The 24,715-nt window shown below is 57.9% G+C and overlaps 1 protein-coding gene across 1 annotated transcript in view; it reads left to right on the top strand.

Annotated features, from left to right (window-relative positions):
• CFAP99 (cilia and flagella associated protein 99) overlaps positions 1–24,715 on the top strand; it is a 41,707-nt gene that overhangs the window by 3,523 nt on the left and 13,469 nt on the right. Inside the window, exons 2-11 of the mRNA XM_033419600.2 lie at positions 233–359; positions 10,234–10,378; positions 10,734–10,828; positions 14,330–14,442; positions 15,989–16,166; positions 19,060–19,140; positions 19,296–19,370; positions 20,283–20,354; positions 20,563–20,654; positions 21,307–21,511. Coding sequence (XP_033275491.1) covers positions 249–359; positions 10,234–10,378; positions 10,734–10,828; positions 14,330–14,442; positions 15,989–16,166; positions 19,060–19,140; positions 19,296–19,370; positions 20,283–20,354; positions 20,563–20,654; positions 21,307–21,511 — 1,167 coding nt within the window. The 5' untranslated portion in view covers positions 233–248. The remainder of the gene's footprint in view (positions 1–232; positions 360–10,233; positions 10,379–10,733; positions 10,829–14,329; positions 14,443–15,988; positions 16,167–19,059; positions 19,141–19,295; positions 19,371–20,282; positions 20,355–20,562; positions 20,655–21,306; positions 21,512–24,715) is intronic.

Genomic DNA, 24,715 nt, shown 5'->3' with positions numbered 1-24,715 from the left:
GGCAAGTGGGAGCCTGGGGGGCGGGCTCCCCAAGGCCTGCAGGGACACAGTCCAGGAAGTGGGCCTGGGGTTCCCCCCGCCGGGGTCCCCACTTCCCTCCAACACTCCTTGTCCCACAAGGTCCCAGGCTCCCTGGTGGACCTCCTGTCAGTTTGGTGAAGGTCCTTCGCCACCTGCCGAGCTGATAGCCCAGGGCGCATGGAGGGCGTGACCTGTCATGGTTTGCTTTTAGGGTCCCACCTGGGAAGATGGCCTACTATGGAAAATGCATTGAAACTGTGATGAAGCTACTGGACCAATTTAAACCTGAGAAGGACAGTCCCGAGCAGTTCCTGGAGGCGGCGGCCACCTCCCTGCAGGTAAGGTCCGAGTGGTGGCTCAGGGCTCACGGGGAGGCCGTAGCAGTGACGCCTGTCAGGTTTTTTGTTTTTTTTTTAAATTTATTTATTTTACTTATTTATTTTTGGCTGCGTTGGGTCTTCATTGCTGCTGCGCGCGGGCTTTCTCTAGTTGCGACGAGCGGGGCTACTCTTTGCTGCTGTGCGCGGGCTTCTCACTGCGGTGGCTTCTCTTGTTGTGGAGCACAGGCTCTAGGCGCGGGGGCTTCAGTAGTCGTGGCACACAGGCTCAGCAGTTGTGGCTCGCGGGCTCTAGAGCGCAGGCTCAGTAGTTGTGGCACACGGGCTTAGTTGTTCCACGGCATGTGGGATCTTCCCGGACCAGGACACGAACCCGTGTCCCCTGCATTGGCAGGAGGCTTCTTAACCACTGCACCACCAGGGGAGCCCTGTCAGGACCTTTTTAGTTTCATTCCTAACAGCCGCTTTCCTTCCTTCACGAGGAGAGGCCCAAGGCGAGATTCCCAGCTAGCCAAAGGCTTACGTCAGCTCTCACTCTGAATCTCGGGTGCCCTTCAGGGATGGGACCCCTCTTTGCTTCAGGAGGCACTCCTACCTCCCAGAATGTACATCAGACTACTCTCGTGACAAGGGAACGTGGGCGCCGTCACTCGGGTTGCGTCTGTGGGGTCGTCCCACCCTCAGCCGAAGGTGGACGGGAGTCAGCCTCACAGGCACCTCAGCCCAGCACCCTCCACTGGGGCACGTCTTCGTCCCCCAGGGCAGGGATGTGCGTGGGGCAGAGGGGCCGCACCTGGAAGAGCTACTCGGCCCTTGTTCCCGTGCCCCGGGGGTCCCTGTCCTACCACAGCCCACCCCACTTCAAGCACATGCAGAGAGACCCTGGGCTGAAGTCTCTGGGCCCAGGTCTGACCTCGCTGTAGCACCTCGGAGGCCTCCCTGTGACTTGACCCCGCATCCGTCCGTCCATCAAGGACAGGTGCCAGGAACAGGGGTACGCGTTGCCGGGGTGCCACCTTCATGACTCTGGGCCGTGGACTCCGTTGGACGGGGCATCCAGAGGAGACTAAGTCCACCCAGGCAAGCGCTCGGGGATTGCCACTCGGCCTGCTGCCCCCATCCCCCTCGCCTGCGCCCCCGGAAGGAGGAGCAAATGGGGTCTTAGGGGATGTTTGCTGTGAATCGACAGCTGCAGCCTTCCCTTACTCCGCTTAACAAGGCCCGTGAGCGGCTTTGCTGGCTCTGGGATGTGACTGTGGCCAGGCCCCACTCCCATACACCTGCAGGGGTGTGGCCTCTGCTGTGCCGAAGACAGACCCACCTTCCCTTTCTCCATCAGCCGGCTTGTGGTGCAGCAGCTGGAAAACCTGGTTGGGAGGATGGGGGGCAGGGCCCCGGCAGTGCACGCAGAGCTGGGGAGTCTGGAAACCAAAGCCTCTCTCACAAGAGAAAGCTTGGGACCGCTGCCCCAATCCCTGCTCCCCTGTGTCATTCAGAAAAGGATGTCTCTGCCAACTGGAGCCTGGCAGTCAGCATGGACTGGGGCATGGGCTGCACCTCCTCAAACCCTCCCCTGAGACCCTAAGCATTGGAGGGGAATGATGAAAACAGCCAAGGCCAGGCCCATCCACAATCCTTCTCTTTCCCAGTCTGAGCTGGCCTTGCACAGCTCAGCGCAGCCCCATCCCGGCCGGCCCGCCCCTCCCCACCTGCAGGCCCGGCCCCTTTGTCTACTCCTTCTGTCTGTCCGGCCTCACTCCCCTCAGTGGGTCTTTCCCATCACCCACAGCTGCTATGCATTCCCTCAGCCTAAAAAAAAAGACCTCTCTACTCCAGTTCCCTGTGTCACCCACGTTTCTCACCCTCCATTTCCAACGAGACTCCTTGGTGTCCTTCTCTCTGTCCCCAACCCAGGCCCCTCAGGCCCTGCAAGGCATCCCTTACTGCTCAGCAAAAATGGTAATGTCCTTATTTCTCCAGAATAATTACTGAAAGTGGGTTTGTTACAACAAATAGTTTGGGATGGGAATTCCCTGGTGGTGCAGTGGTTAGGACTCTGAGCTTCCACTGCAGGGGGCACAGGTTTGATCCCTGCTCAGAGACTAGGATCCCACAAGCCGCGCGGCACAGCCAAAAAAAAAAAACAAAGTAGTTTCGGGATTGTTTTCCCACATCCGATGGATTATTAATAGTAAATGAGCCCTAGCTGTCACCGGTGAGCCATGGCATGATGACAGACATGTGCAAGGCCGTGGGGAGGGAGGCACCATGCCAGCTCGGCCCCCAACCCAGCGGCGCCCTGAGTCTTCCAACAGGGCCATCTGCGTCTTTGAGATGTGCCTATGCTGGACGGACGGAGAAGCAGCTTCTTTTACAGATGCACCTGTCTTTTCCATCCCTTCAGAAAGCCATCCTAAGTCCAAGTGGAATGGTACACTGGAAACTGACACAGTTTGGACAACGTACCTTTACTTCCAGCTGTCAGAAAACTGGTGCAGTACACCGATCTTGTTAGGCCAGGGCTCAAGACTGCCACCTGGCAGAGAATTACACAGCACATAGACCCACTGGCAGAGAGTCCGGGGAAGGGCGGGGCTGTGGATTCAGCTGGGTCCCCCAGAAAGAAATGTTGACGTCCTCACCCCAGTTACCTGTGAATGTGACTTTATTCTGAGATACCATCTTTGCAGATATAATTAATAATCTCAAGATAGGGAAAAGTCCAAGGATTTGTGGATTGGGGGCAGGGTGTGGTGACTCTCCCTCTCTAGACTGAAGCCTGGGAACCCCTCGCCTCACACACACGCCTCACACACACACACACGCGCGCGCACACACACACACACACACAGAGCAGCCTCCCAGCCCTCTGACAGGGGTTCCCTCGGGCATGGTCCCGATGGCATTTCTGCACAGAGAACATATGTCAGTGGGAGAGGATTTGGTCTAAGATCAGAAAGGGATCCATTTACCGTTGAGAGAAAGTTCTCCATCAGCAGCACGGTGCGCGAGGGGGGCTAAGGTGTGGGGAGCAGCCTCTCCAGACGCCAGTCTGTGGAGTGGTTGTAGAAACAGAAGTGGCCTGACGTCTGGGAACAGCACTGAGGACCCGGCTGGGGGCCTGGAGCTGGAGAAAGGACGGAGGGCAGGAGGGGGCGGCACCAGCGACAAGGCACTGCTGCCAGCCAGCGCCTGGCCCTCAGGGGGGAGCAGGAGGGAGGAGGTGCTTCCCACCCTGCCTCCCTCCTGCCCCAGGCTTTGCCCACCCTCACTGGTTAATATCTCTTTGGAACAAGCGTCATTTCATTAGTTCACCACCTATAAGGGGGATGGAGCCTGAGGGCGTCACTCCTCTGGGCTACCCAGCACCACGGCTCAGGCACCAGGACCACCAGGTTGGGTGTAGGAACGTCCAGAGAACTGCCCGGGCCTGCAGGACAGAGGTGGGGTGTGATGGGCACAGCAGGCAGCTTGGGGTACCCAGAAAGCCCATGAGGTCTGAGTAGCCCTTGCAGAAGTGTCTGGCCTTGAGAGAGATTCCCTGGGGGTGGGAGGAGGGGAGAGAAGGAGATCCAGCCACTCAGAAAACAGTGGGCAGGAGGGCAGGTGAGCTCTGAGCAGGGGAACGAAAGGCTCAGCCCTGGGCTGGTAGGAGAGGTGCCCGGCAGCTGGTCAGTCAGACAGTCTGGGGGTGAGGCAGGGGTGGGGAAAGGCTGGTTCCCCAGCCCGAGTGAAAGGGGTGGGGGGGAGGGTGGGCAGGGAAACCGGAATGGGCTTGTGCAAGAGGCTGGGGGAAAAGCAGGAGTGGGTGGAGCCTGGAAACACCAGCCCAGGTCCCTGCGGGAAGGCCCAGGGTGGCAGGGTGGCGGGGTGGCAGGGTGGCGGGGTGGCAGCGGCCAAGTCCCAGAAAGCCTTGTTTCACTTTCTAGTCCGTAGTGTCAGAGAAAACCTGGACTCAGGAAATATTTTTTATTTTAATATATTTTGTTAAATACCTGATATGTTGACATCAAAGATCCAAAACCCAAAAGGTTCCAAATGGTACCAGCGGGGGTCTCGCTCCCACACCGGCCCTCCCAGGAGACCAGCGGCCTGTGGGTCCTTCCAGAGACGGTACAGGCCTGTCTTGCATAGATAATAGATCTGGAAAAATTTTGTTTAAGCTCTCAATTTTACGTTTAAAAGTTATATATAATTATATATGTATTTTTAAAATCTTTTTCAAAACGGTAGCGCATTGGAACACAGTCCTGCCTTTGCTTTCTTCACTTAACGAGATATCCCGGCGACTGTTCCACGTTCTTATCGTGAAGCCACAAGCATCCTTCTGTCTGGCTGTGCCGGAGCCGTCGCAGCCACCCCCATGGACGGGATCACGGCTGTTTCCAGTCCTTAACTGTTGCAAATCACCGTGGGACTGACTGGCCCACTTGTCCCGCTGCACCTGGCCAGATGCGCCCAGGGTCAAGTCCCAGAAAACACACGTGCGAGATCATTGGCCCTCATGATTTCAAAAGATCTTTCCAGTTGACCCTCCACAGAGACCTCCACGTTGACACTCTGTCTGGCAGGTGGGGAGTGCTTGTTCCCCTATGGCTTGCTTACGTAGCGTGCTAGCAAATGTTATCTTTGCCAACCAAATAGGTGGGAAAAGGCAGTTGGTGTAGTTATAATATCTTCTTTTTTTTTTTTAAGACAAAACCCATACTTTTATTGCAGTTTATTTATTTAATTTATTTATTTTTGGCTGCATTGTGTCTTCATTGCTGCATGCAGGTTTTCTCTAGTTGGGGCGAGCAGGGGCTACTCTTTGTTGCGGTGCATGGGCTTCTCATTGCGGTGGCTTCTCTTGTTGTGGAGCATGGGCTCTAGGCGCGTGGGCTTCAGTAGCTGTGGCTTGCGGGCTCAGTAGTTGTGGCTCACGGGCTCTAGAGCGCAGGCTCAGTAGTTGTGGCTCATGGGCTTAGCTGCTCCGCGGCACGTGGGATCTTCCCGGACCAGGGCTCGAACCCGTGTCCCCTGCATTGGCAGGCGGATTCTTAACCACTGCGCCACGAGGGTAGTCCCTCTCCTGTTATATTTTCATGAGTATTTCTTTTTCTGAACTATTGCTTGGACCTGTGTCTGTTAGGAAACAGTATTTGGCTATAAGAACACCAGGAAAGCAGTGGCTTAAAGAAATTAGAGGTATCTTTGTTCACATAAGCAGTCTGCACATAGGCAGTCCAGGGTGGGTTCAGCAACTCTGTGGTGCCATTAGGAACTCATTCTCCTTCCTGTCTGCTTATCCAGCCTTAGAATGTACCCTTTGCCTTGTAGTCACAAAATGGCTGCCCTACTCCAGCATTGCGTCCATATCCCAGAGAGAAGAGGAGAAGGACAAACAGTATAAGGCAGGCGCCAGCTGAATCTCCCTAACTTTCAAGGCGCTTTCTTGGAGGCCACACCTAGCAATTTGCCATCAGATCTCATTGATTGGAGCCATGTGCCACATCAACTAGGGGCCTGGAAAAGTTTTAGCTGGGCACGTTGCCTCTCCCAACGAGACAGCTTTCTCTTGTTAGGCAGGAAGAAAGGGAGAGGGGCTAGTGTGGGCATCCGGCAGCCTCAATTTCCTCTGCCTACTTTTCTGACTTCGGTCTTTGCGTCACTGATTAGCATGAGGCCCTGTGTATTGGTGACATGAATTTCAAACCCTGGGTTGCAGTAAGAGCGGCGTCCCGGCCCCGGCCCCTGGTCTAGCTCTGTCCTTTCCCTGTGGCTCCAGCAGACAAGCTGGGCCTGTGAACTCTGAGGACCTCTTGTAGGAAGCACTACAGGTTGTGAAGAGCTGGCAGGCTGTGGGCCTCTGCTTCCCCTGCCCACAGCCCAGCCCCTCCCCAGGACTGCCCACGAGACCCTTGTCAGAGCACTTGCCGCTCTCCCCGGAACCTGCCCTGGTCCCCGGACTCAGGAGTGCTGAACTTGACCAAGGCCCAAGAGTGTATCAGGAGCTCAGATGCCTTTGGGTGTAGCCCTCTGGCCTCAGTGACTAAGGCTGGCCCAGGACTCGGGGTCGGCTCCGTGCTGGGGCCTCCTCAGTGGGGTCCAGGCCTCACCCTGCCTTCTGTGCTAGCCTGGCCAGGAGGACCTGGTCTAGGGCTCAGCGCCCTCTGACCTGCGTGTCACCTCTGGGCCTCGGTCTCCTCTCTGTGACCTGCTGGCCTGACCTTCCCGGTGGAGAAGACCTGGCATGTGGGCCAGAGTGTCAGGTCCTGCCTGGCTCCTCCCCTTCCCAGACCCCTGGGCCGATGCAGCCCTGCCTGACCCCCTCACCGCGGGCAGGTGGCATCCTGTAGCCGCAGGCTCAAGGCTCTGGCCTTATTAAAAATACACATTCACCCCCCCAAACACAGACGTTCAAGTGAACGAGAAGTGGAGCTGCTGTTGTCTGAGCCTGGGAGGCCAGGGAGGCTGTAGGCAGGCATCCCACGGTGTCATGCAGCCTCAGCACGGGCAGCGCTGACTCAGGGCATCCTCCGTGCCAGCCCTGCTGACGCACTGCTTTCCGAGCTGCCTGTTCTGGGCCCCCCAGGCTTTCTCTGACCAGTGCAGTAAGTTAAAAGCAGGGACTGGGGCCCAGCTGGGGCTCGTGCCCTCTGGTGTGGGCACAGCCCAGGGGTTAGAGGAGCCTGAGGGGGCTCCTCTCAGGCAGGAGGCAGGAGGCAGGATCCTGGTTGCTGAGACCAGAGCTGACCCCGAGGCAAGAGCCACCCACCTCCCCTCCTGGCTGTGCTCCGTAGGGAGGAGCCTCCACTCTGTGCCCCGCCTGCACCGGGACATCACGGGGTCCCCACGGCCTCCCACGGAGGCAGGATGCTCCAATCCCTCCCTCTTGAGCGCCCAGATGACATTCCAGCAGGGAAGGGACAATAAACCCGGTGTGCGCTGCCCGCTGAGGGGGCCAGGCCGTGTCTGACCCTGAGGGGTGGTGGTTAGGGATGCCTCCCAGGTCAGGTGACATCTGAGCAAAGACCTGATGGGAGTCGGGGAGCAAGTGTGCAGGGAAGAGCATTGCAGGCAGAGGGAACAGCCAGCGCCGAGGCCCTGAGGACACGTCCCGCGTATTGGAGAAAAAGAGGGCAGCCAGTGTGGCTGGAGTGGAGCCAGGATGGGGCGGAGGCGGGCGGGGGCGGGGGGGCGCGGGACTCAGAGGGAGCTGGGCCTGGCCGGCCGTTTTTTTTTTTTGCGGTACGCGGGCCTCTCACTGTTGTGGCCTCTCCCGTTGCGGAGCACAGGCTCCGGACGCGCAGGCTCAGCGTCCGTGGCTCACGGGCCCAGCCGTTCCGCAGCATGTGGGATCCTCCCGCACCGCGGCACAACCCGTGTCCCCTGCACCGGCAGGCGGACTCTCAACCACTGCGCCACCAGGGAAGCCCATTGCCGGCCCTTTTAAGGACCCTTTGTGGAGGGTTCTCAGGAAGGACAGACACGATCTGACTTTCATTTTACAAAGAATTGCTTGGCGGCTGGCGGGTTGAAAATACACTGAGGAGGAGAAGCGGGAGAGCAGCTGGGACCCCATAGCCGGAGCCGATGCCTGGGACGGTGGGGTGGGCATCAAGGGCTTGGTCTGAACGGTGGAGCAGGGCATTGTGTTTACGGAGCCGGGCAGGCGGGGGAGGGCAGGTCTGGGCAAAGCCCATGGGGTCAGACACCCAAGCAGGGAGGTAGAACAGGGGCAGAGAGCGCTTCCCGAAGTCCAGGGAGAGCCGCCCGCGCTGGCGCACGTTTGAAATCTGCACGTGTCAGCCTTGGCAGCCGATGAGTTCACCCAGGGGACAAGTGCAGATAGTGGAGGAGAGGAAGAGGAGCCCGGGAGCGGAGGTCAGAGGTCAGAGGTCAGGTCGGAGGAGGACGTCATTACCCCGGATCAGATGGGGTCCCCGCAGGAGCCCAGAAGCCACTCGGGGCACTGGAAGGGCAGCTGAGTTAATGTCGGGCCCGGCCCCTGCCGAGGGAGGAGGGGAACGTCACCCCACTCGCCTCCCGTCACTCCTGCAAGTATGTCTCACCAGCAGAACCCAACTGTGCCCAGAACCCCCCCAGAAGTGGCTGGAGAATGCGGCTCTCAGGCCTTCAGCCCCTGAGGTGCAGAGACTGGGAGGGAGTGAGAATGATGCCGTCTGCCCGCCGGCATCCAGCCACCCCGCTCACACGTGTGGGGTCCGGGGCTCTCCGAGGTTCTGGGCTCGTCCAAGACCCCTCAGATGATCTCATTACTCTGTTGTTTTCTTAGAGTAAAGACAAGGGAAGAAATCACAGAGGAAAAGGTAGATTTGACCTCAAAACAAAGTAAAAACGGGACTTCCCTGGTGGTCCAATGGTTAAGACTCTGTGCTCCCAATACCGAGGGCACAGGTTTGACCCCTGGTTGGGGAACTAAAATCCCACATGCCACATGGCGCAGCCCCAAAAAAAGAAAACAAAGTAAAAACCTCTACGCTCTACATGCTAAAAAATGTTTTATGCAAAGTTAAAAGGAAAATTACAAGCTTACGACAGATAACTATCACACTAATGACCATGTTAATTCCCTCAATATGCAAAGAGCTCCTAAAAATATTATCCAATTAAAAAAGGTTAGCCAAGGATATAAATTGATAATTCACAGAAGAGAAATACAAATAAATGTCCAGTAAATGTATGAAAATTTCATTGATAATAAAAAATTCAAAATAAAGCAAGGGAATGCCAAAATTTATCTAATAGGTTGTCCAAAAAAATTTGGGGGGAGGAGGGGAATGATACTGCTAGCAAGAGTTTATTTTGATGTGTTTTACATCTGTTGGGATCCCGTTCTACATTTTCAGTTTTACACGGTATTAAGTATTTTGTCATCTTACTATAAGTTTTCCAGAAACTTCATTGTAATGGCTGTGTCCTACTCACCCACAACACGGAGAGATCGTATCTGATTCCCTGTGTTGACATTTAGGCTGTTAATACTTTCAACCACTGCATGTACCGTTGCCCTGAGCTGCTTGTACGTGGATATTTTCTGCTTTTTGTCCGGTTTCCTTAGATTCCCAGAAGGGTGGTTACTGGATTAAAGTGTATGGAAAATACAAGTCTCTTAAAACATATTTCCAGACTGCTTTCCAGAAACACTCACCAGCACTGTCCCACCAGCCCTTCTCATTGCTGCATTGGCAACATTAGACATTCTTTTTTTCTTATTGTCAAAAACTTAACTGGTTTTTTGAATAGGTAACATGTGACACACACAGGTCACAAACCCCACAATATTCCAAAGAGTAAGTAGAAAAAAGTCAGTCTCCGCAAACACTAATTCCCTCCCCCAGAGATTTTCCTTGCTTGGTTTTTTTTTTTATTGTGGTAAAATACACATGACATAAAATTTACCATCTTAACTGTTCTTAAGTGTACAATTCAATGGCATTAAGTACATTCACGTGTGACCATCACCACTGTCCGTCTCCAGAACCTTCTCACCTTCACAAACTGAAACTCTGTCCACATTAAACAACAGCTCCCCACTCTCTCCCCCTACCCCCCGCGCCCCCCCTTCTACTTTCTCTCCTGGGAATTTGAATCCTCTAGGGGCCTCATATGACCAGAGTCACACAGGACTTTTCCTTCGGGGTCATTTTCCGTGTTTATTTCCGTCTTTGCCCCACCGCACTGTCACAGCCCAGGAGAGCCGGTGGGACCGATTCCTGGGGGAGGACCTGCAGGGTCCGAGGGTCAGTGCTCCTGGGGGCTGGGGTGCTGCCCACTGCTCCGGGGGGCACTGGGGACCCCCACATCGGGAGGTGGCTGCCCTCTCCCCTGGCTTGGCCGGCGGCCCCCTCCCGAGCTGTTTCTCCTCCAGACCCTGAGCCCCCAGGAGCAGGCGTTCGTCACGGAAGTTCTGTCCGGGTGCCTCGAGTACCGGAAGCTGCTGACCATCGTGGTGGATGCCTTCTATGTGCGGGACGGCCGGCTCTGCCTGTGGACCGACTACAGCCTCTTTGAGGGTAGGTGCCTGTGGCCAGGCACGGCGTGGGGCCCATGGGTCCCTGCGGGCCCGGCCCTGGCCTCCTCGTCAGCCGCAGGCCCTCGACAGCGATGGCGCCCCCCACCCCCACCCCGTATGAGACGACGTCATTTGTACTGTTGTATCAGGTTATCGTTTTCACGTGGGCCCAGATGGAGCGCTTGCCTCTGGTCACACGCCCTGCTGGAGGCGGGCGCCTTCAGCTCAGTTCGCTGCACCTGCAGTGCACCTGTCAGGCCCTTAGCCTCTGGCTGACTCCCCCAGGGTCAAATGCCGGGGGCCCAGGGCGGGGACCCCCATGTCCTCCTCCCCACTCTTGCACCCTCTCTCCTTAGTGATCTGCTACCTGGCCACTTTCCAGCTGGAGGAGCTCGGCTTTCAGCTCTTCTGTAGCATCGTGAAGTCCCAACCCGTCCACAAGGTGTGCAAGGTGAGCCCCACCTACCCCAAGTTCTATTCTTAAACCCAAGGTCAAAGGTCTGCCCCATCTGGCACTGACCTCTTACCTTTCTGGCTCACTTTAATGAAAGAAGCTGCTGGGTTTGTTCTGTGTTTAAAACGAACCCATACCCTCTCTTTGCTGCAAACGTGCTCTTTTTGTGCCTGGGGAATTTGTTTTCCGTTCCTCATGGTCCGGTGGGTGGTAGCTGCTGGATGCTAGCTGTTAGTCACGACACGGAGTCCTTGCCTGTGCAGTCCAGGCCTCTGGAACCTTCTTGGGCTCCTCTGACTCGTGACCAAGCTCCAGGCCCAGGGCAGCCTCTCCTTCCTCCAAGAGGGGCTGTGTGGCTTTGCGGGGCCGAGGGAGCATTTCTGAGTGGGTCTGAGGATTGGTACCCTTCGAGAGAGAGCCTGCAGGAGCCCACCCCCCTGCCCTGCCCGGGACCACTCCTGTGGCTGTCTGTTTCCTGTGCAGAAAGCCCAGGACTCCTGGGCCTTGGGGCCCGCAGGACCACGAATGAACCTGAGGGTCCTGCCCTCTGCCGGCTACTCCCACAAGGCATTTGCTGTGGGCCCGGCTTCCTCCGCAAGCAGCTCTTGCTTCACCCTCACAATGACCGGGTAAGGTCACTCCTACGGGCACTCATCCCACAGTTGAAGAAACTGAGGCACAGAGAGGTTCGGTAACTTGCCCAACGTCACACAGCACATGAGTGGCAGAGCCAGTTCTTGGACCAGGCTTTCAACCGTTGGCTCGCTCCTCCTTACTTGGCTTGGCGGGGGGGTGATGGACACACACACAGTCACCAGACCAGGACAGGGACTCCCTGGAGAAGAGCGGGGAGAGCTCAGGCCCCAGGAGTGCTTTGGGGCCTCTCTGGAAGGAGGCTGCAAGCTCTGCAGAGGCAGCTCAGGAAGGGTAGGGTAGGAGCCTTCCCACTGCCCCCGCCTGGGGAAGGGGAGACCTGGAGCAGTGACACTTGCCAGGACCACAGGCCCCAGAGATCTGTACCCTCCCCCAGCAGGTAACCTGAGGCAGCATGTTATTTTTTTTTTTTTTTTTTTTTTTTTTTTTTGCGGTACGCAGGCCTCTCACTGTTGTGGCCTCTCCCGCTGCGGAGCACAGGCTCCGGACGCGCAGGCTCAGCGGCCATGGCTCACGGGCCCAGCCGCTCCGCGACATGTGGGATCCTCCCGGACCGGGGCACGAACCCTTGTGCCCTGCATCGGCAGGCGGACTCTCAACCACTGCGCCACCAGGGAAGCCCCAGCATGTTATTTTTAATGACTCGTTTTTCTGTCTACATATAAATGTAAGCAACTCACAATGGGTAAATATTTGCATAGTTATCTTAAGCAAGGGCTTCACTTTTTTTATATAAATTTATTTATTTATGTATTTATTTATTTATTTTTGGCTGCCTTGGGTCTTTCCTGCACGCGGGCTTTCTCTAGTTGCTGCGAGTGGGAGCTACTCTTCGTTGCGGTGCGCGGGCTTCTCATTGCCGTGGCTTCTCTTGTTGTGGAGCACGGGCTCTAGGCGTGCGGGCTTCAGTAGTTGTGGCACTTGGGCTCAATAGTTGTGGCACGTGGGCTCTAGAGCGCAGGCTCAGTAGTTGTGGCGCATGGGCTTAGCTGCTCCGTGGCATGTGGGATCTTTCCGGACCAGGGCTCGAACCCATGTCCCCTGAATTGGCAGGCGGATTCTTAACCACTGCACCACCAGGGAAGTCCCAAGGGCTTTAATTTTATGACAGCATTTTCTGAGAGATCTTTGGAGACTGCCCAGGGCCAGCTTCCCGGCTGGAGAGCCTGCACTTGGTTCACGCTGTGCTGTCAGAGTCTTGAAATTCTTAATAACTGTTGAGCAAGGGGCCCACGTGTCAGTTTGCAGTGGTGGAGCCAGCCCTGCCCCGCCTTGGCCTGCAGAGCCTGCAGAACCCATGGAGAGCAGCTCTTGGCCAGCACAGCGCCTCCAGTGCAGGTTCCTGGGCATTTATCTCCCTGAAGAGTTTCTGGGAGAAGATTCATGGAAACGGCCCATTCACACTCCCAAAGGAGCTGGGAGCTGCAGGAGGTGGTGCGGCACCCCACCAGGGCCCTCCTTCCTCGGCCCACACCTCATGCCCCAATCCCCACAATGCCAGTCCCATTAGGGTCCGCCCGCCTCGGGTTCGAAGACAGGGAGCAAGCTGTTGAGGACAGGACGGCTGCCCAGGGAACCCCTCAGACCACACCCGCGTGCTGTCACCACTGTGGTCAGATGAGCTGGTGCTTGGGCAGCCTTGGCTGCGGTCCCCTTGGGAGACAGTGCTGTATGTGGGCCAGTCTAGGGGGCCCTGGGACAGCACCTGGAGGGGTGCTGGCAATCCTGTTCCCTCCAAGGACGCTCACACTCACATGCTGGAATCCTCTGGACGGCAGGGAACCCACCTGGAAGCCCACCCCCATTCCAGCCCGTTCCCTGGGGGGGCTGCCTTCACCACACCCGCAGAGAGAAGGAGGCCCCCTTTAGGAGGGCCCTAGCCCCAGGGCGGGGGGCAGTATGTCCCCAGGTGGGGGTCAACAGACCAGCTGCACTGCGTGGGAGGAGGGGGCTTGGGGATGGAGGGGTGGGCTGGGACAGGGAGTGCAGAGACCCCAGGGCCCAGCTACGGGGGGGCGGGGCTGGGAGGGGGATTGCAGAGACCTCAGGGCCCAGCTACTGGGGGCTGGGACGGGGAGTGCAGTGACCCCAGGGCCCAGCTACAGGGGGCGCTGGGAGGGGGCGTGCAGTGACCCCAGGGCCCAGCTACCGGGGCTGACTGCCTCCTTCTGACAGGAAGGGGGAGCAGGGCTGAAAGAGTGGGTGGGAGAGAGGTGGGGGCACTGAGCGGGGTAGAGCGGGGAAGCTGAGGAGAGGCCCCTGGGGTGGGGTGGGGTGAGCAGGGGCCAGGCTGCCAGGTGGGAAGCTGTGGAAGACTCTAGAAGGACACCTGGCTGCTGCTCCGTGAAGAAGGGCGGGGAGGCCTGTGGGGAGGTGGGAGGTGAGCACGTGGCTGCGGGGCAGCGGCCCCCCTGGGGAGGCAGCCGTGGGGACCAGAGACCCTGCTCTTGCCCACCGCTACCCCCGGCTCAGCCACTTGAGTTCACCACGGCTGCAGGGACGCCTGCTCAGCCCACCAGGCCCCACGTGTGGCCTTTACTGCCCCAGCAGCCACTCAGCCAGAGAGGGGCGGACAGGCTTCTCCAGCGGGAGTCGGCCCAGGTCCACAGGGGGTGCGAGGGGTTGGAGCCCGGGGGCCCACGGCAGGCAGGGACCCACTGGCTCAGGCGGGAGCCCCGGCGAGTGAGGGGCAGCTCCCCCAGCCCAGCAGGAGGGGGCGAGCAGGGTGGGGCCCCCTGCCTGCTGTGGGCTGCGCTCCCCTGGGGGGCAATGGCCACACCCGTCCCCTCGGCCCTGACTCTCCCTGTGGAGGCACCTGACCCCCACGGCTCCCTCTTCCCTCAGTTCCTGGGGTTCCTCTTCAACCCCTTGAACCTGGGCTCGTGGATCAAGGATGAGTGGAGCCTCATCTACGAGACCACCCACGTGAAGGAGCAATGGATCGACCCCCTGATGAGGTGGGCAGTGCAGGGCCCCGACCCGGTGCAGGGGTGTGGGGCGTCCACGCGGGCAGCCAGCCAAAGGCCAGCAGGGCCTGACGGCCAGTGGCTTTAGGACCAGCCGGATCAGGGGGGCGGGCACTGGCCCCTTCTGCCCTGGAACCCACTGGCTGAGGAGGGCGCTGTGCCGGTGCCACCTTGCTGCAGGGACCCTGCAGGGACCCTGCTGGTCCGGGGATGCAGGGGCGGACGTGGGGCGGGGAGCTGAGGCAGCAACAGCCTCCGATGGGCTCCGGCCCACATCTCTTCCCCAACTGCCCCCAGGGTGCCACTCCTGGGCCTGGCACCCCAGAGCTGCCCTCTGCCTTGCCCTGCCTCTCCCATGGCAGGCTCCGGCCCACGCTGGTTTTGCTGGTACAGGCCAGGACCCCCAGGCAGAGGGCCGGCTCAGTGGTCTCTGGGGAGAGGCCTGCTAGGGCCAGGGTGCAGCTGCCCCCTCCAGCTGTTTTCCTTCTGACGGGGCCGGGGGAGCCACCTCGTCTCGCTGGGACAGGCAGGCAGAGGGCTCTGGCACAAGCAGACCCCTGAGGTACCAGCTATGTGTGGGAGGCCCGGGGCCCCGGGAAGGTGGGAGCCCCTCGTGTGGGAGAGGAGGCCCCGGCCCTGGGCAGCGGGGTGTCCCCCAAAGCTGTCCCTTCACCAGGGGGACGTCCTTGTCCCCACCAGGCTGGACTTGCTGCCCGTCCGCAGGGCTGGGCCTGCGGGGCCCTGCGTCCCTGTCCACCACCCCGTATGCAGCCTTCCCCGCTCGCTCTGTGACCAGCCCCATCACAGACCTGTCCCTTCCCCCACTGCCCCTCCCGAGACCCCACTCCCTGTTGGCCCTCAGACATGCCCTTCCTCCCCCTGGTGACCTTGGTCCTCAGGCTGGGGCAGGAGCAGTTCAAACCAAGCTGTCTCCCCAGGGGAGCCCTGCAGGAGGGTCACCGGCCAGGTGGGCAGTGGTGGGCTGGCGTGGAGGCACGGAGGGGGCCCAGACTTTGGGGCAGCCCAGTAGGGCCCTTCTGAAGCCCCTGCCCCGGGGCCCCCCACCTCGAGACTCTGAGACTGTCCCCCCGCCCCGACCCCCTCTCGAAGCCCAGCTCCCCCTGTCGCTGACACAGCTCCACGGACCTTCCTTTTGAATCAGCAGCCTGCTCCCTGCTCCTGGCTTCCTCCCCCTGTGCCACCTGCTGGGGACCAGATTAGCTCCATGGGTCCTCGGAGCCCCCGGATTCCTGCAGCGGGGACCCACCCTGTCCCTATCCTCCCGCCCCCCCTCCCCCCAGGATGAGGATGCCGCTGGGCCTCCGTCTCCTCCTCCGTGCTAGGGGAGCGCTGGTGCATGTGGCTCTGGGGTGTGGGGAGCCGGCACCTGTGAGTGAAGGGCGGCTGTTGGTCCCACCGCTACCCGCCCCCAGGCAGACCCAAGCTCCTGGGGGTCCTTCAGGTCCCGAGGGGCTGTTCCCTTGTTGGCGTGCTTAGGAAGTCACCCTACATGGCTGCTCCCACCTTTGCCTTCAAGGTGGCAGCCGGAGGTCCAGGAGCTGCTCAACCAGCTGCAGGGGGCGTTGACCAATCAGCCCCCTCTTCCAAAGACCAAGGCCAAGGTCACAGAGCCCAAGGAGTTCAACCTGACTGCCCCCAGGCCCTGCGCCATCCCAGTGCCTGAGCCAGTCCCCGTGGTGGCCAAGACCAGACCAGTAAGTGTGGCTGATCGCAGTGGGCTCAGGGTGTCCAGGCAGGGAGAGTGGATCGTGTGGGCCAGTGGGGCTGGGCTTTTCCAGGGCTGAGGGTGCCCGGACCAGAGCAGGAGCATTTGATCACCCTCCCCAGCCCCATCTCACCCCACAGAGAGGGAAGCCCAGCTGACCCAGAGCCTGCCCAGTGGAGTGGGTTCCTGCACCCCACCTACTGAGGTCTGGTCAGTAGGCGTGGAGTGGAGCTGTTGGCTGCGGGGCGCAGGCCCGTCTGCACTTGGCACTCGGAGCCCGCTTTTAACCCTGTGGCAGTGTAGCGCTCCCTCCCCACTGTGTACGTGCGTGTGTAGGTCGCGGTCTCTGCTCCTCTGGCTGCGGGGGTGACCTTATCCGCGCCTCAGGGCCTCTGCCTGTCTATCCCATCTGCCTAGGGCCTCTTCCTCTACCTCTCCCTCCCCTGCCTCGCTGTCTTCTGTTGGTCAGAATGCTTTGTATTACAAGTAACAGAAAAAAGCAGCTCAGTCTGGCTTAGACAACAGAGAACCAGCTGACTCTCAGGGCTGAAGTAGGATAGGCTTCAGGCATAGTTTGATCAGGGTTCCAGAGCTGCTTCTCTGTGACTCTCTTCGCCTAGTCCCCTCCAAGGGTCAACTTTATCTTTGGGCTAACTTCCCTCATTGTAGCAAAACATCCAGACCTCACACCCACACTACATCAACCAGGGCATGAGAGGACATCTAGGGCCCAGAATCCTGTGAAAGTGTGATTAGACCAACTTAGGTTGCATGTCTACCCTTGAACTCCTCACCGTGACTGGGAGTGTAACGTTCTGACCGGCCGTGGGCTCTACGCTGAACATCTGTGATGGACTCGGCTTCCCAGAACCAATCTGGTTCCCCAAAAGAACTAAGCACTATATGGAGGGTAAGGGGATAGTGCTGGGAGGTGCCAAGGTCCCAGACCACTCCCACCACCTGTCAGGTCTCGTTACAGTCTCTGCCCAGAGAGGCCTTCCATGAACCCCTCGCCTATCAGGTATCTCTTAATTTCCTTCTCATTGACCCAGATCCATTTCTTCACGGCATCAATTAGATTTTAGAGTTGTTTAGTAATTTGTGGGTCTATTTATTATCTGTCTCTTTTATCAGACCACCTCCATCTTATTTTTCCCATATCCCCAGTGCCTAGCACAGTCCTGGCTCAGAGCAGACCCTTGGAAAATATCTGTTGGATGGATGGATGGATGGATGTGTGGATGGGTGGGTAGGTGGGAGAATGGATGAGTGGGTGGGTGGACAAATGGATGGATGAGTGGATGATGGATGGATGAATAGATGGGTGTGTAGATGGGTTTATGGATGGATGGTGGATGGGTGGGTGGTTGGGTGAGTAGGTGGGTGGATGATGGATGGATGGTGGGTAGGTGAGTGGATGGGTGATCACATGGATGGATGGATGGGCAGATGGACAGAAGGATGACGGATGGGCCTTGTTGCTGAGCAACCCCACAGTTACCCAATCTGTGGGAGCCTCAGCGTTTCTGACCCCAGGTCCTCTGGTCTAAGCGTGTTTACCTCATGTCATTTTACCCCCTGCATCTCTCTCCCTCTCTGCCTGGCCCCTTCCCATCCCCTGCCCTGCTCCTTAGCTGCACGAGCTGTGAGATATTGGTGGACCGTCTCCTTCCGTGGGGTCCACAGATGGCTGTGCTGGAACCATAAGCTCGTTCCCTCCACACTCCCTGCCCTGCTCCGTGCCCGGGACCCTCTTCGCCTCCTGGGTTGAGGGCTCACTCCAGGTCACTCATTCAACAAACGTGTCTGGATGCCCAGTATGTGCCAGGCACTGTGCCTTCATGGAGCATGTGTTCCAGTGAAAAAAAGGATAAGTAAAATGTAAGGTGTGTTAGCTGGTGAAAAATGCCGAGGAGAAAAAATACTTCAGGGAAAGGAGATGAGAAGTGTTGGAGGGGCTGCATGGAGTTCTGGACGGCACGGCCAGGAAAGCCCTCCTGAGAAGCACCGTGGGGTAAAGAACGAGAAGTGAGCAAATGAGTCATGGATTTGTCTGGGGGAAGAACATATCAGACAGAGCAAAGCCTGTGCAAAGGCCCTGGGGCAGTGCCATCCCTCCCCCAAGGGTCAGGGGGCAGCCAGGAAGGGAAGGAGGGGATGGGAGGGGAGGTGTTCAGGGGGCAGAGAGACAGGATATGGGCTCACAGGGTCCCTCTGGCTGTGGTGGCCAAGGAGGGAGGTGAGGGGTGGCCTTGAAGCAGGTGGGCAGTTTTTGAGGTGGACGTGGCTGTGAGAGACCGAGAGGGGTTGAGGAGGGCACCGAGGAGGACCCCAAGGCCTCGATGTGGGCCAGGGATGGACAGCAGTCAGGGTCAGCAAGGCTGGAGGAGGGGAGGGTTTTGGGGCAGAGAGGGTTTCAGGTTTGGAGATGATGAGTTTCCTACGAACATTAGACGTGCAGGGGAGGGGACACGGAGTTAGGAGTCTGGAGTTCAGGGATTTCCAGCCGGGCTCTGCCCCACCCACGCTGTGGACACTGCTCCCCTCCAGGAGCCACCCTGCTGTCTCAGTGTTACTGCTGCAGCCCCTCCCCCTCACGAGCAGCTCACTTTTCTGGGGTCCGTGACACTCTCCCAGCCCTACCTGTCCCTCCAGCGTCTGCTGGGCCTGGGCCCTGTGCTTGGCCACCTTCCTTCCTGCTGCTGGCATGGCGTCGCCGCCTCTCCTCCGCGGGTGACCACCGTCCGCCCTCCTGGCGGGGGCACCACCGTCCGCCCTCCTGGCCCTGGCACCTTCCTTCACCCACATCTAGCGGGCACTTCTACTCACCCCTCCAAAGTGCCGCGGATCACCACGGGCTCTTCCTTCCACCGCGTCGCCAGGTCCCCAGGAGCACCTACCGGCCGCCCAAGGAGCAGCGGCTCCTGGAGACGACCAAGAGATACAATCGCCGCAAGGCTGAGGTGGGCCCCCTGTACGAGGAGACCCCTGTGCGGGCGTCAGGGGCGAAAGGCAGCTGGGGAGGAGGCGAGGGGCGGGGGCGGGGCTGGCCCGTGCCTTTGCGGCCCGGGGCTCCCGCGGGGGCCGGCGGGCTGGAGCGGCCTGTCTCTGTGCGCAGGAGCTGCTTCTGCGGGCCAGCGTCGAGGAGATGCGGTGCGCGCGGCGCAGCCCCCGCGGGGAGCCCCCGGTGGAGGTAACGCCAGCACACCCACAGCCTGGCCGGTCTTCCCGGCGGCCTCCTCTCACATCATAGACACGTCCCTCCCCGTGCCACGGCCGCGGCCACACTTCGAGGGCCACGGAGGGGCGGGGCCCAGCGCCGCCAGGCTGAGTGCGGCCGAGCGGGCAGGTGCATCGTCTCCTTCCCTGGGTGTCTCCAGATTTTCCATCCTGAGCACTTAGTGTTTCTGTGAGGAAAACCCCGGGGTGTATTTGTCAATAAGGAAAGTCAGGGAGCAGGATAGGGAGGGCCCATTCTGGGTGGATGCTGAGCGAGGCTCACGCAGGAGGAGCCGCCCGGCCCCGCCCCCCCGCCCTGGACCCACCTCCCCGCCCTGGCCCCATCTGGGCGGCGGCGGACGGGGCGAGGTGAGCCCCCCAAGCAGTTGGGGCAGCCCAGGAGAGTGGGCACCCCACATAGGAGCAGCAGGCCCCAGGGTGTGATGGCTGAGGTGCTGCGGTGGGGAGCTCTACCCGCTGCTCGCCCACCGTGGATGTGGTGCCCACCCTGAGGGTGTCTGCAGAGCAGCAGCGGCCTGGGCAGGGAGCAGCCCAGGGAAGGTCCTGGGGGCCAGCCCCGGGGGCAGTGGAGGAGAAGCCCCTGAGCCCAGAGGCTCCAGCCCCCCGACTAGGAGCTGCGGTCCCCGGCCCGGCAGGCTCTGCACCTTCCCTGCCCCTGCCTGGGTGGCTGGACGGCCTTGGAGGACAAAGGTGCTGCGGGGGACCCAGTGCAGGGGGCGGGCTGGGCTGGAACGCGTGGGTGGGCGGCTGGAGTTAGGACAGAGGGGAGTGGGCCAGGCCTCCCAGGGCTGCAGGGCCCCCCGCTCAGCCGGGGTGTGTTTGGGGGCACCTTGTGGGCACAGGTGCCAAGTCCTGACCCCCATAGGACTCCAAGAAGAAGCTGCGGCTCCGATTTCCACCTCGAATCCTCAAGGCTCCGAAACTGACCTTCTACAGGGTGAGCGGTGCCCCTGACTGTCGGCTCGGGGCCTTGGCTCCAGGCCCCGCCCCGCCCCCTGGGGCCCACCTCCGGGCCTGTTCCCCTGAGGACAGCCCCGCCCTTGAGGCAGAAGGAAGCGCTGGGGAGGGGGCGGGAGGGCAGAGGGGCACTTGCTGCTCCGAGGCTCCCCTCCCCCATCACAGCCGGCCCCTACTCTCTCCTGCAGCCCAACGATGACTCCCCGGTCAAGCTGAACACTGCTGCCATCCTGCGAGAAGGGGCCTTATACCAGCGGCAGGTGGAGAGAGAGCTGCAGAGGTGGGGTGGCAGCTCCTTGGCCTCGCCTCCCCTCCCCTCCGGGAGTGCAAGAGGGGCCGGCGCCTGGCAGCTGCAGTCCTGCAGAGGCGGCTTTGGGTGGGGGGCACCCAAGCAGGCCAGTGTCAGGGTCACAGCTGCATCGTAGGAAGACAATCTGCACTCAGTGAGGGAGATGGACTGGATAGGAGGAGGCTTAGCAGAAGCCTGGCCCACCCCAAGCCCCCTGAGGGGTCACCTTCTCCTGGGATCCGTTTCTGATGCTCCCTCCCCTACCAGCAGGGCTGCAGACCCCTGCACTTACCCCAAGAGTTGGGCTGCGGGTGGGAGCTTGGGTGGCTGACCAGATGGATGAGAGGATGGACAGATGCACAGGTGGACAAGAGGGTGGCGGATGGACGGACAGGTGGGCAGGGGTGGCGGATGGACAGACAGGTGGGTCACACACGAGTGGATGGGGGCTGGAGATGTGGCTGGAGGGCGGACGCACAGGACCGGGATGGGTGGACAGTGCGTGGAGCGGGTGGCTGGTGTTGGTAGAGGGTGGCCCACGCCTGTGAAGGCCACTGCCCCCAGGGGAACTGTGGCCTCCTGGTGGCCCATGCAGCCCCACCACAGGAGACCCCCAGCCCCGCCTCTCGCCTTCTCTCCCCAGGGTGGATAAGCTCATGGACGGGGCCGGGGACCTCTCCGAGTTCCTCAAGTGGCAGAGGAAGATACAGGCGAAGGACCTGGAGGAACAGCTGGCCGCAGGCGAGTGCCGGCGGCTGCAGGGGAAGCTCAGCCACGAGGAGGCCGTCCTGGCACGGCAGCAGGTGGTGCAGGAGAAGAAGCAGAAGGCCGACCAGAAGAAGGAGGAGGTGACGGGCGAGCCGGGGTGGCTGGGGCCTGGGCCGGCTGTTCCTGTGGTTGCCGCCCCCAGGCATTTCCTCCTAAAACCCACAGAGTCGAGGTGCTTCCTCTGGCCCCATCTCACCAGGTGGGGCTTCTGGAAGCATCTGGGGTCAGCTGGCCTGCGTGGACTGTCTGGCCAGCACTTCTGGTCCAGACTGCCCCCCGCCCCCACTAGCACGGTCAGTTGGTCCGCACATCCACGTGTGAGGGAGGACCTGAGGTCTGGCAGAAACTTCCAGAAGGCCTGCATGTTTGCATAAGATGCGAGAGGGTCTGTGGACACCCACGTTTCCACTTCGGATGCTCTGGACGTCAGTCCTGCCCTTCCTCCTCCTAGGACGGACGTCCTGGCCGGGGCCTCCCTGCCTGTGTCCCTTCCAGTGGGCCTGGCGGCGGCCCAGATGAGGCGGGAGCCTGCAGGGCCCAGAGGCCCAGCCGTAGCCCCCTCTCCTTAGCCATGTGCCACTGAGGGCCGCCCGTCGGCAGATGTGCCCCAGGTCCCCGAGAATTACTTCTCCCGGCAGACGCGTCTGTATCTGCTCTTCGTGTTAGGGTTGGTTTTCCTTCCTTTTTAGCTCACTTCTTAAAAATACAAAGTCAAAACAATATGACACGTAGCCTCAGAGAAGTCTTACTTCTTGTAAGTCTGTAACTTACAGCCCATTTCCACCTCCACCCCAAGTCCTTATTTTCATGAATTTCTGTCTTTCCTTCCAAGCAAGTATACACACTTCTTGTTTCCCCTTTTCTTAACATAAACTGTCCCAGCCTGCTTTACCGGCAGTGAATAATGTTGTGCAAGTTCTTCCTCTTTGTGGAGGTGGCTTTTCGAGGCCCACTGCTAGAGGAGGGACTGCTCCGTCAGAGTAGCTGATGTGGAGGTTCTGTCTTGTTCTTGTGGCTGTTTTTGTTGGGGGTTTTGAGGTCTTACCAGAGATGCCACATCACCTTCCCTGGGCAGGAACTTCAAGGCCCCAGCACCGGGGGAAGGGGCCCAATCCCCCTGACCCACCCACAGAGGTTACTGTACTGAGTTCAGGAATTTTTGCCAGTCTCAGAGGTGAGAAATAATATCTCAGTATAGCTCTGATTTGCATTGCATCTATGAAATGTGAATTTGAGGATGTTTCCACATCAGAGCCACTTCTGTGTCTTTTTCTGTGAACTGTCTGTTCGTGTCTTTTGTCATTTTCTTTTCTTTTTTTTCCCCAGTTTTATTGGGCTATCATAGACAAGTAAAATTTGTATATATTTAATGTGTATAATACGATATTTTGATATACAGATACATCGTGGGGTGATCGCCACAATCAAGCTAATTAACACATAGTTGCTTTTTTGTGCATGTGGTGAGAACACTGAGATCTACTGTCTTAGCAAATTGAGAGTGTACAAAACATTATCGTTAACTCTAGTCACCGCGCTGTGCGTTAGGTCCCTAAAGCTTATTCATCTTCTAACTAAAAGTTTTGAGCTTTTGGCCAGCATCTCCCCATCCCCCTCACCCCCCAAGCCCCTGGTGACCGCCGTTCTACTCTTCGTTGCTGTGAGTCCGGCGTTTTTCGATCCCTGCAGAAGTGAGATGAGGCGGTTTCTGTCCCTCTGCGTCTGGCTTATTTCACCCAGCGTAACGTCCTCCGGGTTCATACGTGTTGCCACAAACGGCAGGATTTCCTCCTTTCTGAAGGCGGAATAATATTCCATTATGTACGGACAGCACATTTTCTTGATCCGTTCATCTATCGATGGACACTTAGGTTGTCTCCGTATCTTGGCTACCATGAAGAATACGGCGGTGAACATAGGAATGCAGATGTCTCTTCAGCATAGTGATTTCATTTCCTTCAGATGTACCTCCAGAAGTGGGATTACTGGGTCATACGGAAGTTCCATTTTTTATGTTTTGAGGGACCTCCATACTGGTTTCCATAGTGGCTGCCCCAACTTACATTCCCACCAACAGTGCACAGGGTCCCTTTTCTCCATACCTTTGCCAACGTTCGCTATCTAACAGGTGTGAGGTGATAGCTCGTTGTCACTTTGATTTGCATTTCCCTGATGATTAGGGATGTGGACCATCTTTTCGTATACCTGTTGGCTGTTCGTATGTCTTCTTTGGAAAAATGTTTGTTAATGTCCTTGGCCCATTTTTAAAATCAGGTTACGTTATTTTATTTTATTTTGCTATCGAGTTGTGCGAGTACCTTATATATTTTGGACATTAACCCCTTATTGGATATGGGATTTACAAATATTTTCTCCCATTCCGTAGGTCGCCTTTTTATTTTGTTGACTGTTTCCTTTGCTATGCAGAAACTTTTTCATTTGTGTAGTCCCACTTGTGCTTTTGGTATCAAATCAAAAGTAAATAAATAATCGCCAAGACCAAGGCCAAGAAGCTCTTCCCCTATGTTTTCTTCTAGGAGTCTTACGGTCTCAGGTCTTACATTTAAGCCTTTGACCCATTTTGAGTTGATTCTTGTGTGTGGTGTAAGATAGGGGCTCAGTTTCATTCTTTTGGGTCTGTATATGTGGCTCTTCCAACAACATTTATTGAAGAGACTATCCTTTCCCCATTGAGTTTTCTTGGTGCCTTGGTCAAAGATTAGTTGACCAACTCCATTTTCTGTTGAGCTTAGAGTTCTTTATATATTAAGGAAAGTAACCCTTTAACTATAGTATGTTGTTACAGATATTTTGTTCCAAGTACTCATTTGGCTGTGCTTAAATGATGTATTTTTGCCATGTAAATGTAATTTTCATGTCATCAAACTTATCAGTCTTTTCTTTCATTGTATCTGGATTTTGAATAATTAGGAAGGTTTTTCCCATACCCATGTTATACAAGAGTTCATGCATGTTTTCTTCTAGTATTTCTGTGGTTTCATTTTTACATCTGGATCTCTATCCACTTGAAGTTTATTCTTGTACACGGTGCGAGATCTGGATCCACTTTTATCGTTTTCAGATGGCCAGCCGGTTGGGTCTTCCAATCCATGAATGCGCTACGTCTCTCCATTTATTTAAATCTTTTATTTCCTTCATCTGGTTATTTAGGTTTCCGTATATAAGTCCTATACAAGTTTTGTGAGTCTTGCACTGAAGTATTTCTTTTATTGTTTTCGAGTGGTTGTAAATGGTGCTGTATTTTTAATTTTGGTGGCCATGTG

Source organism: Orcinus orca, chromosome 4 (assembly GCF_937001465.1).
Source record: "Orcinus orca chromosome 4, mOrcOrc1.1, whole genome shotgun sequence".
NCBI classification, from domain to species: domain Eukaryota; kingdom Metazoa; phylum Chordata; class Mammalia; order Artiodactyla; family Delphinidae; genus Orcinus; species Orcinus orca.
This window is presented reverse-complemented; position numbering and strand designations above follow the sequence as displayed.